At 31.4% G+C, this 14,627-nt stretch overlaps 1 protein-coding gene across 1 annotated transcript; it reads right to left on the bottom strand.

Annotated features, from left to right (window-relative positions):
* Positions 1-5,257: 5,257 nt before the first annotated feature.
* LOC106769059 (uncharacterized protein At4g06598) lies at positions 5,258-10,925 on the bottom strand. Its single transcript, XM_014654520.2, has 5 exons — positions 10,737-10,925; positions 8,582-9,323; positions 8,079-8,154; positions 7,818-7,944; positions 5,258-5,966 (listed from the first exon to the last, which is right to left on the bottom strand). Exons 2-5 carry the CDS (start codon positions 9,301-9,303, stop codon positions 5,764-5,766), a joined length of 1,128 nt encoding a protein of 375 aa, XP_014510006.1. The 5' UTR covers positions 9,304-9,323; positions 10,737-10,925; the 3' UTR covers positions 5,258-5,763.
* Between the last annotated feature and the right edge of the window lie 3,702 nt (positions 10,926-14,627).

Here is a 14,627-nt window from a genome sequence, read left to right as displayed (position 1 = left end):
GATATATTATTATTATTATTATTATATACTAACTTTATAATGACGAAAGAACTAAATAAATTCTAAATCTTTAACAATTAACTTTTTTTTTATATTTTAAGTATTTAATAATATTTTTATATTATTTATTTAATAAATTAAATATTTTATTCATGTTATTTGAGTCAAACATGTCGGTGAGTTAAAACATAATATAATGTTAAAAATTATATATATTATACGTAAAGAAAACACATATATATAAACATTTTTCTAGAAATTTTGAACAAAATTTTACCATTTATTAAGTAATTTGAAAAGAAAAAAATATATTCAACCGTAAAAATAAGATTGAATTAAACTTATTTAAGAAAATATATCACAAGTTAAATTTGAGTCATGTAAATGCTCCATTAATGTAGAGAGAGAAAGAGAAAGATTGTTAGGGATAACAGGGGTGTAGGGTATTTTTTGAATAAAAGAAAATATGAGGAGGTGTAGAATATTTTTGAAATAAATTAAAATAGTTGGGAGGTGCAGGTCCCACTTGGAGAGGTGTAGGGAGCAACACCCTTACATTTTTTTAAAATAAAAAAAATACAAACTTTCTGTAATTTAAATTTGGTTAAAAGCTCTTTTTGGTCCCAGTTTTGGTTGGGAAAATTCGAAATGGTCCCTGAGTTGATTTTGTGTTCAATTTCGTCCCAAAGAACGAATTTAATGTTCAATCAAGTCCTTTTTAGTAACTCCGTTAAAATTGTTAATGGCAACGTGTCCAGATGTGCAACTGCTAACTAAGGTGTCATTTCTTTGCTGAGGTGGAGTAGATCAGTCATCACCATAGGGACCACATTGGAAATAATTAACAGAAATGAGGACTAGATTGAACAACTTTCATTCATTACAAAACAAAGAGCCACATCACCATCTTCTTTAACCTTCAGCCCAACCAGTCACTTAACCCTAGTGCCGCCACACCTAAATCCTCAGGCCGCCACCGCAATTATAGCCCCAGAGACTCCAAAAACTTTCATACAAAGTGACCAAAATCACATTCACACACCCTTTTTTATCAAAACCCTGTCAACAGTTTCAATCACACCATTAACAAAACCCCTTTACAGTCTTNAACAACAAAACCTAGAAATTTATATGCTACAAAGGAAGGATCACGAATGCAAACCTGATTTCGCAGATCTGATTTCCCAAAGATGGTTGCTTCAGATTAGAAAAGCACGTTACTGGTGTGGAAGCCCAAAGTTGTTNTTCTCAAGTTTCACAAGTTGTTCTTCCCAAATTCAAGCAGTTCTCAATCTCGCAAGGGGTTTTGTTGATGGTGTGATTGAAACTGTTGACAGGGTTTTGATAAAAAAGGGTGTGTGAATGTGATTTTGGTCACTTTGTATGAAAGTTTTTGGAGTCTCTGGGGCTATAATTGCTAGAGCCGTCAAAATGGGTCACAACCCGCGAGCCAACCCGGCCCGTCACGGGTTCGGGCCGGGTTGGGTTTGAAAAATACAACCCACTTATATGCGGGTCAGATTTCAACCCGGCTCATTTAGACCCGGCTCATGCGGGTTGAACTTGTGGTGAGCCGGGTTGGCCCACCAACCCACCTACCTAATTTTATTTTTTTTAATTTATTATTTTATTTATGAAACCCTAAAAANTAAAATACTTTNTTCACTCCCTGTATATACCAAAAAAGTAACCTCTGCTTTCACAAATCACTCTCGCGGTACTTGCTCTTATTTGACGGTGCTCTCACCCTCACTTCACTGAAATTCTTCAAGGAGTAGGTAAAACACCCTTCTTTTTTTCTTCTCTTTTCTCCATATTTTTGTTTTCTCACTTCTCTTTCTTTTTTTTTTAAAAAACCCTATAATGACAAAAATAGGGGTTTGCAAATTTGTTTCTTGTTATGGGGGATTTGAAGACATGGAATGATTTTTTCATGTTGTGACATGCTTGTATAAGATTTTGTTCATTTTATTTAAACAATTTGAGTATACATTATTGAACAAGCTCTTTTTGATATCTTTGAATTAGAGAAATTATGTTTCAGATTAAACTATTAATTTTTTGTTGATGTTGTTGAGTACTGGTTCTCTTTTTTTTTATTAATATTTTTTTATTGATTGCCGTAATTGTTCTGATATTAGGAAAATATTTATTAGTGAATTTGGAGACAACAAGGACAAGGGTCAAGGGTTACAACAAGAACAAAAAATGATGAATATAAAAAACTTATTTGTATGTTTTTTGTGTTTGTTTTTNAATGACATTTGGATTATATTGTACTTTTTATTTTGAATTGTCTTTAACATAATTTTTTGGGAGTGAAAATTGTTTAAATTTAAATTACAGAAAGTTTGCATTTTTTTTATTTTAAAAAAAATGTAATTAAATGGGCTGGTGAGCCAACCCGTTTACCCACCAACCCGTGGTGGGTCGGGCCGGGTTCAAGTTTTTCTGACTCGCTAATAAATGAGCCGGGTTGGGTTGACTCACTAAGTGACCAACCCGTGGTGGGCCGGGCCGGGTCGAGCCGGGTTACCCGTTTTGACAGCTCTAATAATTGCGGTGGCGGCCTGAGGATTTAGGTGTGGCGGCACTAGGGTTAAGTGACTGGTTGGGCTGAAGGTTGAAGAAGATGGTGATGTGGCTTTTTGTTTTGTAATGAATGAAAGTTGTTCAATCTAGTCCCCATTTCTGTTAATTATTTCCAATGTGGTCCCTATGGTGATGACTGATCTACTCCACCTCAGCAAAGAAATGACACCTCAGTTAGCAGTTGCACATCTGGACACGTTGCCGTTAACAATTTTAACGGAGTTACTAAAAAGGACTTGATTGAACATTAAATTCGTTCTTTGGGACGAAATTGAACACAAAATCAACTCAGGGACCATTTGGAAGTTTCCCAACCAAAACTGGGACCAAAAAGAGCTTTTAACCTTTAAATTTAAACAATTTTTACTTCCAAAAAATTATGGTAAAGACAATTTAAAATAATAATAAAAAGTACAATATAATCCAAATGTCATTCAAAAACAAACACAAAAAACATACAAATAAGTTTCTTATATTCATCATTTTTTGTTAATATTAGTAAAAAAAAAGAGAACCACTACTCAACAACATCAACAAAAAATTAATAGTTTAATTTGTAACATAATTTTCCAAATTCAAAGATATCAAAAAGAGCTTGTTCAAATAATGTATACTCAAATTATTTAAATAAAATAATAATGTATACTCACATTATTTAAATAAAATGAACAAAATCTGATACAAGCATGTCAAAACATGAAAAAAATCATTTCATGTCTTCAAATCCCCCAGAACAAAACGCAAACCCCTATTTTTGTCATTATAGAGTTTTTGAAAAAAAAAAAAAAAGAAAGAGAAGTGAGAAAACAAAATTGTGGAGAAAAAAGAAGAAAAAAGGAAGCTGCTCCTTGAAGATTTTTAGTGAAGTGAGGGTGAGAGTACCGTCAAATGAGAGCAAGTACCGTGAGAGTGATTTGTGAGAGCAGATGTTACATTTTTGGTATACACAGTCAGTGAAGAAATTATTTTATTTTTAGGGTTTTATAAATAAAATAATAAATTAAAAAAAAATAAAATTAGACAGGTGGGTTGGTGGGCCAACCCGGCTCACAACGGATTCAACCCGCATGAGTTGGGTCTAATTGAGCCGGGTTGAAATCTGACCTGCATATAAGTGGGTTGTATTTTTCAAACCCAACCCGGTCCGAACCTGTGAAGGGCCGGGTTGGCTCGCAGGTTGTGACCCATTTTAATGGCTCTATTGAAATGAATAACAAATGCAAGAATATTTAATGGTCCTGATTTTTTTAATTGATTATTTATATATAAGGATATCAAACATAAGACATACATTAAGTGATTAAAATGGGAAATTATTTATAACGTTGAAATGCCTATTAAACTCAGGTCTTATCATGTTATTCGACTAGTCAAAACTTCTATTAAATTTGGTTGTAATATTATGTACATTCTTTAAGTCTTTCCTGAGAAATTAAATAAGCATGTCTGATGAAAGCATAAAGAGTGCACATATTTTTGAAGATGGCAAAACTCACTGGTATTCGTACTTTATTTTTCACTTTTTTTTTATTATTTCTTCTTAATTTCTCTTGAATTAAATGTTTTTATTTTTTATTTTTTGAACTTGTCATCGTGTTGCTTAATCCAACTATAACCCAATCCTAAAAATGTTTGTCCACTTTCTTTTATCTCCTAAACTTCCCTTGAATTCAACACACAATCCACTGTTAAACAATGTGCATTATTTACACTTAAATATATTTCTGGTTATCATAAATTAAAATTTTCTCTTTACACTTAAATATATTTTTAGCTATCATGAATTAGAAATTTGTTTCTTCTCGAATATTATTTTTTTTTAAAATAATTGTTCTTAATTTCTTTTCTGTCTCAAAATACCTTTTAAATCATTTTACTACACGGTTCAAAATTTCATTCTGCATACTTTTGAAACAAAAGAATACAAAATATTACTAGAGACAGATAGCTTAAAGAAAAAATAGTAAGGAACAAAAATTAAATTTGACAATTTATCGGAGACCAAAAATATATTTAAACTCTTTGTGTTATGCCTAAAATTAATTGAAAATAGTAAGTTTTAACGAGTCTCCTTTCAATCTTTGTAATTTTGAAAACAGGATTCATAAATTCTTAGTTCTCGTGTATGCTTTCTCCTAACACGAACATAAGCAAAAATATGTACATGTTAGAAACAATTAAGTATAATCAAATTTGTATTACATATAATCTATTCAATAACGTTATGTAAAAAAAAACTTACATAATATCAAAAGTCGAATGATCGAGATAAAATTGTAAATGTGAGATGACAACGCCAACAATTCCCATGGTCTTGTAAACAAGTTTTCCTTTCAGAAAACCCTTGAGGTATTCAAACTTCAATATCATCTATAACCATTTAAGAAATGTGTCTTCTTTCACGAAATCAAATCATTAAATAAAATAATTAATTTTTTAAACAATGTGAAATTAAATGTTTTCATTTATATTTGAATTGGGAGAAAATCAATTTTAGAGATGATAACTCTGAGTACACTGAATTCAACACTGATGTAAAGTATGATAGGCGGAATAAGTTAGTTTGACTTATAGGACCCTACAAATATTAAAAGCAATATATAATCCTTACTAGGCCTATAAGTAAGAGCGAAACTGGTAGAAATCAGTGATATAAACAATACTCTGGATCAATTTTCTCACTTTTACTAAATAATATGTTAAGAAAACATAAACTTAATTAAAATCACATTACAAACATTAGCTTCACATTATCCATACAAATAAGGCACATTGAAATGGCCCTGAGATATTTGCTATTTGCACTGGGCCAAACTCCACAATAGTGGAGATTCACAAGAGGGTATAGAGCTACATATTCACTGAAAATACAGTGGGGGGTGAAAGCCTGAAAATGTTGAGTTACCACCTCTGGAAGGTCAAGTGGCAGAAATGGAATGAGATTTCGGCAATGACCACCAGGTGCACATTAAATGGTAATAATATAAGTAAATAGAAAACGGAAAGACTAGGAGAAGGCTGAAGAAATCAGCAAAGTGGGCAGAGAGAAGAGGCATATGATGGAAATCTCTGCACAATCCCATGGCATGGGAAGGGTAGGAAACAATTCTATCGCAGGTGTGGCAACACCGGTTGAATGTAGAGGCAGAACAAGGCTACAGCTACTGCAATCTAAATTCTGAGAGCAGGGTCTTGCCCTGAATTGGTATCCTTGTGTTTTAGAGAAAGGTTTGCAAACTGTGATTCGAGGTCTCTGCTGTTCGAGCGTCTGTGACTACCAGATGGTTGCTGTTGTGGCTGCGTCTGTGGCTGCTGCTGCTGCTGATACAATGCACGTAATCTTCCAATCTCTCTTTCCAGTACTTCCTGCTCCACTGAATTTCACATTGAATAGTTTTTAGTGTACAAACATGTTCATGTGCCATCTAATGAAACTAATCACGCTTTAGCCACAAGTGTTTCCCAGTAGATTTTGAATACTGATATGCAGGAAAAGTCTGCCCACAAGGCACACCGTAGCTTAGGTGGCCGATTGAGGCACACCCATTTTCTTGAAGTCAAAAATCGATTCCTAACTTTCATCACTAACCTATATGGCCAGATTCCTTTAATATAAAAAGGTACTTTCTAGGAACTCAAATATAACAAAAAGTATCTATTTTTACACAAAGGAAGATTGTAAATTTCAATTAATTTTCTAGATTTCATACCAAAACTAACTACATTCCCTAAACTACCCTTAATCTTAGGTTTTGGAGATAATGCTCAGATCTGAACTCATTTCAATCCCGAGGGAGTCCAAAACAATGGATATTTGTATGGGTTGCTAATTCAAATCTTATTAAATAGATACAGTAGGGTAGTACAAGATCCAACTTCCTCCATTACTCCCCATTACAAGCAAGACATAATGTCCCTATACAGCAACTCTATGAAAATGTCAACTATGTAATGAATTCGAAAACAAATATGCATTAAATTAACACAAGCATCGAGTATGCATTGTTTTCATCCAGAAAAAAACAATAATACAATGCACAGACCAGGAACCTTTCCATGAAAGAAGTTGATGACAAAAGAGATAATTAGAACATATCTATTTAAAACTTTCAGAGACTTGGTGAAGATGAATTTGCAGTTAAAGTTCGGGACTACATTTTTCTTACAAACATAAATTTTAAAAGAAATTTATGCAAATTTATTTTTAATTTTCAATCCAGACCAAGTTTGAACATTGGTAAACCAACCTAAACACCCGTATGAGCAAATCTTAACATCAAATCTACGAGGAAACATAGTGATACGTTGCCATTTGCACATAATTTGATTAAAAAAAGTTCAATTATTTACAGGGAAGTATTTCAGGTACAAAAAGATAACTAAAGAAGTTGTTCACTCTCATGTTATGATATGATTAACCAATCAATCATTAAATACTATTACCACAATGTTGCTATCTACTATATCATGATTTTTTACGTTGTAAATTAAGATTCTCACACAACCCATTCTCAATTAACTTACTTTTTTTAATACTTTCTCTCTTCTCTGAATACATAATCTCCATACACAACTTATTAGTTGATTTTTTTAAAGATGTTATAATTTTTTTTAGAATTCAAACTTAAATAAAATCATGCTTTATTTTAAACTATAACAATCACAATTTCTTCCAAATTTAAATTAAATTATGTTAATTCTTGTTATTATGAGTATGCTATTATCTTCAAATTCAAATTAAAGATAGAATCCAAGTTGAGAGTCCGTGCTCAAAGCCCAGTCATATTCAATGACACATACTACTCTATAATCCAGCTAATTTGACTATTTTCTACATAGAAACTATATTTTCACCATGGTTTTAAGAACCTTGAGTTACCACCCCAAAAATATCAAACCTCCTTTTCCTTTATGTCAGTACGGTAATTCTACTTGCAACCATGCTATGGTACACAGAAAATAGAATCTGATTAACTTTCTCCTTCCCTGTCACTTATATGATATAATCAAACTCAGATAAACCTAATGTGTTCTTTTTCAATTAATCTTATACAATACAATGCATCATGAATTCACAGAGATTTCACCTGTTGAGGCATTTAAGCATATATAAACAACTTCCTCCAAATTCGTAGTATTCAGATTGACATTTCCAAGTTAAAAAAAGTAAAAAAAAAAAAATGTTTAACTTTAAAATGAAAAATGCTCATATCATAGAAACTTACAATATTTGATAAGCTGCTCTTGTGCTATATTTTCTAAACGTTGCTTGAGTGCTTTATTCTCCATACTCAGGATAAGATTCTGTTGATTAAGAAACTCAAGCTCAGCTGAGACTTCAGATCCTTCTGCCTATGAGAACATCAAAAGAAACAGAATCAGAACTTTAGACTATCTTACATAATATTTCCCTGCATTTACAAAAAAAATAAAAATAAAATGTCACTCTGAAAACATGCAGAATATTGCATTGTGAAGACACTTACTTGTAAAGCTTGTACATTTCTTTCCAGCTCAGCTATGTATTGAAGTTTCCTAACCCGTGAACGCTGAGCAAATTGCCTGCAATTTGAGTGTTTCAGAATATTTTCCCTTTCCGTATATGAATTGATTGGATTCATAAAACTTCTGAAAATTAAATGCAAAAAGAAAAACAAACACAACCCCCATCATAAAATGAGAAGCATGGTTTAACTGCTGTCTCCACATGAGAATTAGCATAACAAGCTTTAGTATCACAGACATTACTGCGTGCAACAAGAATTATTATATGTTTTTTCCTTCCGTGTACGTTATAAGATGTACGTCACACAGGTAGTATAATCTTGAATTTGAGATTATAACGGGAAAAGGTTTAAAGGTTCCATAATAGTTATGGCACAACTTCATGCTTTTGGCAAAAGAAAAACTTGCATCCCCCCTGACAGTGGCATAAAATAAACCAATCACTGTAATATCCATAAGTCAACCAAAGAAAACAGCTACGTACTGTTTAGCACGTTTTGTATCAGTTTCAGAGGAAGATGACTTTGCATGTGAATTGTCCTTTTTTTCAGAAAACGATTTTGCATCCTGCAATCCAGGTTCTACTGAATCTTGCTTTTCAGTTGCAGTAGGTGGAAGCCCGTCTGCTTCCTGTGGTGTGCTTGGCAATCCTGAACTCTGAAAAGTTAAACTGTCTTTGCCAGAGGGAACACCAACTGGATTTGTCATGGCATTTGAAAAAGAGTCCCATGACCTATTTATTTGTTTAGATAAGTTCATATCCACATAAGCAGGTAGATGGCGAGCATCTTTGCTGCGGTCAAAGTCTTGAGATGACCAAGACGGAATAGACATCAAACTCTTATATTTATACTCGTCCTGATCAGCATAATTGATGTTAGATGCATTAGCCATGTCTAGGTACGCAAAAGAATCACTTGATGAACGCCGATGTCCAGCTCTTCGGACAGGTGTTTCTGGCTCATTAAGGAGATCATCAAGCCAAGAAGGCTGCTCCTCTATAACAAGGCTCTCAGATGATGTACGTTGGTGGTGTGGATTTCCGTCTCTAGGCCTGTTAACACCCTTTAAACCGACAGCAGGATTTTGGACATAATCAGAGTACGCTTGGGAAACACTAGGAAACGGACTTTTAGGAGGCAGTAGAGCATGCTTTCCAGGATACATAAAACTTCTGAAACCTGATGAGCCCTTTGAATTTGCCATAGAAGCAGAATCAACAATACCTGTGGAATTTATAATTTAATATAAAAATGTGGTCATGTAAATATATTAAAAGATAAAGACAACATAAACCAATTTTGAAAGGATCTTGCACTGAAAATTTATACACAAAATCCATTATTCAACAATGATGATCTGACATGCATGTCTTCTCAATTATAAAATATAAAATATAAACCACAAATACATGTTACTCTGTAAAAAAGACCCTATAAGGCGACTGGTATAGTATCCTAAAAAATGTTCCAAACACTGAAATTTGGTTCATATGCAAATGTACTCACAGCACCAGCAGAGTAACAGCACTAGCATAACAAAGAATCCACAAGACCAAGGCAGCTTTGGAAGAGAAAATAAAGCATCTCAGTCATCTCAAGAATCATAAATGAGTAAATCTACATACTTCATTGAGTAAAAAATCCTTAGAACTAACTATCTCAGATCTCCATGATACTACTTACATAGCCTTGGATAAAAGTCCACTGCATGTTAGAAGCTTTACGGATTCAACTATTTCTTATCTTTACCAAAATGTAATTCTAAAATTTGTCCAGACATCTCACAGACAATCTCAGTTTTCATATTACTTTTAAAATATTCCAGATAGACGGTCAACACTGCAAACTTGTCCTTCCCTCACAGTACAGGGGCATGACGACACAATTATTCTATAAATTTTTCATCATAAGAAATACATCTCCTATGAAATAGTACCAAGCACAGCATGAAACATCAATCCCATCACACATTATATTGACCGTTGTTTTAAGTTAACACCTCTGACATGTTGCTGAACACATTACCATCTTAATTATCTCCAATAAAAAATGAAGCCCAAACCCAAACCCATGCGTCTAGCAAGCCAGGCCACGCAACAGTTCACTACCAATGTAACAGAAAACTCAAAAACATCATTCCCAAGAAAAACACGTCAGAAACAATACTCCAAAACTAGGCAGCCAGGAAACTAACTGGATGAAATAAAATCCAATCCAGAAACAAAAACTGAACATCGACAAATTATAAAAAAAAAAATAAGAAAAATAAAACGTAGCACCCAATTGTCAAACTTTCCATATTATACTTTTATTTCCCCAGGACCCAGATGAGGGAAGAAAACCAAAGATAGAAACTTCACTTTTTCACCTTTCCCACCTTTCCCACAGAATCAGCCCGAATCACGTATTCGGAAAACAAGAGAGGAGAAAAATCAATAACGAATTGAAATTAGCATTTGAAAAACCTAACACGCTGCAATGTGCGACACTACGGCATCAACAGCGCAATGATTCCAAGCTGATCGAACCAATTGGAAATGAAAATTGAAACAGATTCATTTCCTCAAGCAAACAATAAATTAACAACACCAAAAGGAAAATAATAGAAGGAAAGGAAACAAAAAAAAAAAAAAACACCTTTGCAGATTGAAGATTCGAGATCCCGAAATGCAATGGTAAAAGAGCTTGAAATCAAAGCAAAGATTTTTCTCTCCCTCTTTCTCTCTCTCTTAGGGTTCGTTTCTTCAACCACCTCTCTCTCTCTCTCTCTTTCTCTTCTCTCTGTTGTTGTGTCTTGTTGTTGAAGCTGGGAAATGGGGCTTAATTGTAAAACCATGATAAGTAAATACTGTTCCTAAAACTTTTGATATTAACGTTTTAACCCCTTTAAATTAAGGTTATTCGGAAACCTACCTGGTCCCACCAAGCATCCACTTTAAAATAATACTGGTTGTTGTATCGCTGTCCAACTTGTGCAGAAACATTGCAAAATAGACCAATTTTCTTATTAAAAATATCCTTAACATGCAAAGATTCCACTCTAAATTTATTTCACTTTTCCTTACTTCACTCACAATGCTTAATCCTAATTACACATTTTAATTCTCCTAATAATCATCATTAAAATTCTTTCCTTTTTTAGTAAAACTTCATCTAAAGTTTATCCTATTGAAAATTCAATATAAAAATCTATGTTCTTATTTTTTGGATATAGTATACAAAATCTTCAAATAATTTATCATGTTGGTCGTGTTAAGTCAAAACAAGAACTACATTTTATGAATAATTCAAGAAGTGTATTTCTTTTGAGAAAATGGAAAAATTTGTGAAAAATTAAAAGGTATATATATATATATATATATTCTTTTATTCGAGACAGGTGGGTAGTCTGTGATCGCATGGTTTTTCTTACTATTTTTGTGAGTGGAAAATTTGTTATTTATCGATTAAGTTAAGTTTTACAAATTTCCATAAAAAACAACTTACTTCTAAATTTCAGTTCCTCATAAATGTTGAGGTGAGACCTGCCAACCTATTTCAATGAAAATGTACATTGCAATTTTTTTACCCAATATTTTTTTAATTAATGATATGACAGATCTAGTTTATTTTCAAAATGGATAAATGAAAGTATAGGAAAAAACCACCATATATAATTTATTCTATTTCTGACCATGAGCTTATACCAAAAATATACTTTTTTTTTTTATCTGTAAAAGTATAGAAGTTAGAGAAAAAAGTTATAGAAGGGAGTTAACTATACATATCCAAGAGCATGTTTATTTAGATAGATGGATGTAAAAGAGAATACCTAGATAAAATTAAGTAAATTTAGAGGTAAACTTGTGGTTGTTTCTTTTATAGAATTTAGAGGTGAAAGTGAGTGAATTTGGATGTTTGTAAGTCATTTACTTGAGGTGATAGATAAAATAATGTTATGATAAATATAAAATGAAGATTGTCTTTTACTTAAAAATAAATAGTTGTTAGAAAAATAATTCAAAAAAAGTAATCCATGAAAATGTCATAAGGCAAATATGATAATATTCTTGCAAGTGAAGAGGAGAAAATGGTAAAAACGGTAAAAATTTATCACATTCACGCAAATCTTTACACTTAAGACGAAATGAGATTATGTTTTTATTTTACAAATCTATCTTCACTTTCCTTCATAAATCCTTTGAGAGGATGTAATTGAGAGAATGAATGGATTTAGAGGTAAAGTTTTGTATTATTTCTTTGAGTAGATTTGAAGATGAAAGTTTGTAAGTGAAATATAAGAATGGAATTAAGAAAGTGTTCTCGATGATAATTAAACCCATCAGGGTCTCCAACACTCTTGCACATGTATACACCATACACCACTTCTTTTTTTTGCTGATAGTATAATGTAAACAATACTACTTAAGTTTTATTTCATACATTTTCGAAAATTAATATAAAAACTAATATTAATTATTTTTTATACATTTACTTAATACTTTCTACACACCATAATTAATTATTTAATACCACAAAATATAAAAATAAAATAGAAGATAATTTTATTTTCTGTCTATCTTATATTAATATACATAATGACATGAATTTGATATATATATATATATATATATATATATATATATATATATATATATATATTAGTTAAAAGTATTTATATTAAATATATAATTAAAACTATATCAATTTGAGGTGAGTTTTTTTTTTCACATGTTAATGAATACTTGTTTTTCAATTTTACTAGAGATTTTTTCTTTTAAGTTTATAATGAGATCAAGTTAATTTAAAAACCACTTATTCTGTGAAGTTATCTCACTCAAGCATTTTATGAATTTATTATATTTTTTATTTAAATTTCAACTAGAATTTCATGCATGTTTCTCTAACACAATGTGTCGTTTTGTTTCTTTTTGGTTTTTCAATAGAAATGGAAATGAAAACAGAATGACAATGAATGAAGTATGATTTCAAGATGGTAAAAAATTCAAAATGATAGGTGTAATGATACAAGGATTACACAATTGCAATGGAATATAAAAAACACAAGTAAATTGCAAGAAATAAATGATTAAGAAAAGTAAAGAAACTTGTAACATAAATCAATGAGAGTAGTAACCCAATTTCCAACAAGTAATATTGGATTAGTAATTTTTTCTTGTTTGCAATGTTTTTCACAATTATGTATTGTTTCATAACTTGTCACCCTTATAAATCATAAAATAAACTTATTTATATTTTCTATTCCCCTTTGACGGTTACATGGGATAAAATCAAAATTTGGATAACCACCACCTAGATGCCAGGTATATTGAGTGATTAATATTCATTATGTCTTCAAAGTAGTCGTTATTTTGTTTTTTTTTTTCAATTTTCTTTGATTATTTGTTGTGATTATCATTTCTCAATTGATGTCCTAATAAGGGGTAACTAGTCAACTTCTATTTCTCGATCATCTAATATGTGTAAATAGTTGGTTTCTAACGAGTTACATGCTCATTTTGTGGCATCACTAATTGACATCACCCTTGTAAAATATTATGCGTTGTGACCTTTTGTTTCTCGCTTGTTTAATTGACTCCACTATGACTGGTAATATTTTTGAATAATTTCTTCCTTCTTCTTGTTGACCTAAACAATAACATACAAGTATGTATTTTCATTAAGATCATGGTATATATAACATACACATAAAACACATGCGTTTTACTAATCCATCACAACATCATACATACATTAATTAAGTAAGCTCTTATTACTTAAGTGACTATGCTTTCCAAATAAATGGAAACTTTATTTTTTGATCAATTGTAAATCATTTGAGAGACATTATTTATAAAGAAAAAGAAGTAATTAGTCTGACATTTCTTGTTTGAGTATTTACTTGTCATCTTAATGACCATTATCCTCTCTTATTATTCAAGCATCACTTAATGTTTTATTGACTAGACATGTTTTATAATCCTGTACATTTCATAAACACCAAAACACATTTCCTTCTCGATGCTTTTGTGATCAAATTGTCACTTGAATAAGGATAGTTGTTTTCACAATCAAACAAGTTCAAAAAACATCACACACAACTATTACACCTCAATGTTTGAAAAAAAAAAACTTATTACTTAAGCATGGAATGTCCCACTAAAGAAAAATCTATCTTGAATGTTTTCTTGCTAAAACAAGTCATAACTTGAGTGTCTATACTAGAACCTAAGACATTAACCGATACATATAATTAATAGTCATTGTCAATATATATTTGATTTTCATCGCATAAAAAATATCAAAAGTAATGCACATACTATCTTTAAATTATCCCATTGTAATATACTTACAATAATCTATGTATCATGTATTAAACTTCATCACAATATTTTCATTACCGAACAATTATGCATAAGTGTATATAAACATGTTTTAAAATAACATTATTTTCAAATAAACTCATGTTAAAACTCATGTTAGACACCAATTTGAACTTTGACATCTCAGTTACTTTGACATCCTAAAAGTTCACCAATCATTTGTCAT

The sequence above is a fragment of the Vigna radiata genome, chromosome 7 (assembly GCF_000741045.1).
Source record: "Vigna radiata var. radiata cultivar VC1973A chromosome 7, Vradiata_ver6, whole genome shotgun sequence".
Taxonomy (NCBI): domain Eukaryota; kingdom Viridiplantae; phylum Streptophyta; class Magnoliopsida; order Fabales; family Fabaceae; genus Vigna; species Vigna radiata.
Note: the sequence above shows the minus strand (reverse complement) of the source record. Positions and strands in the feature narration are given on the sequence as shown.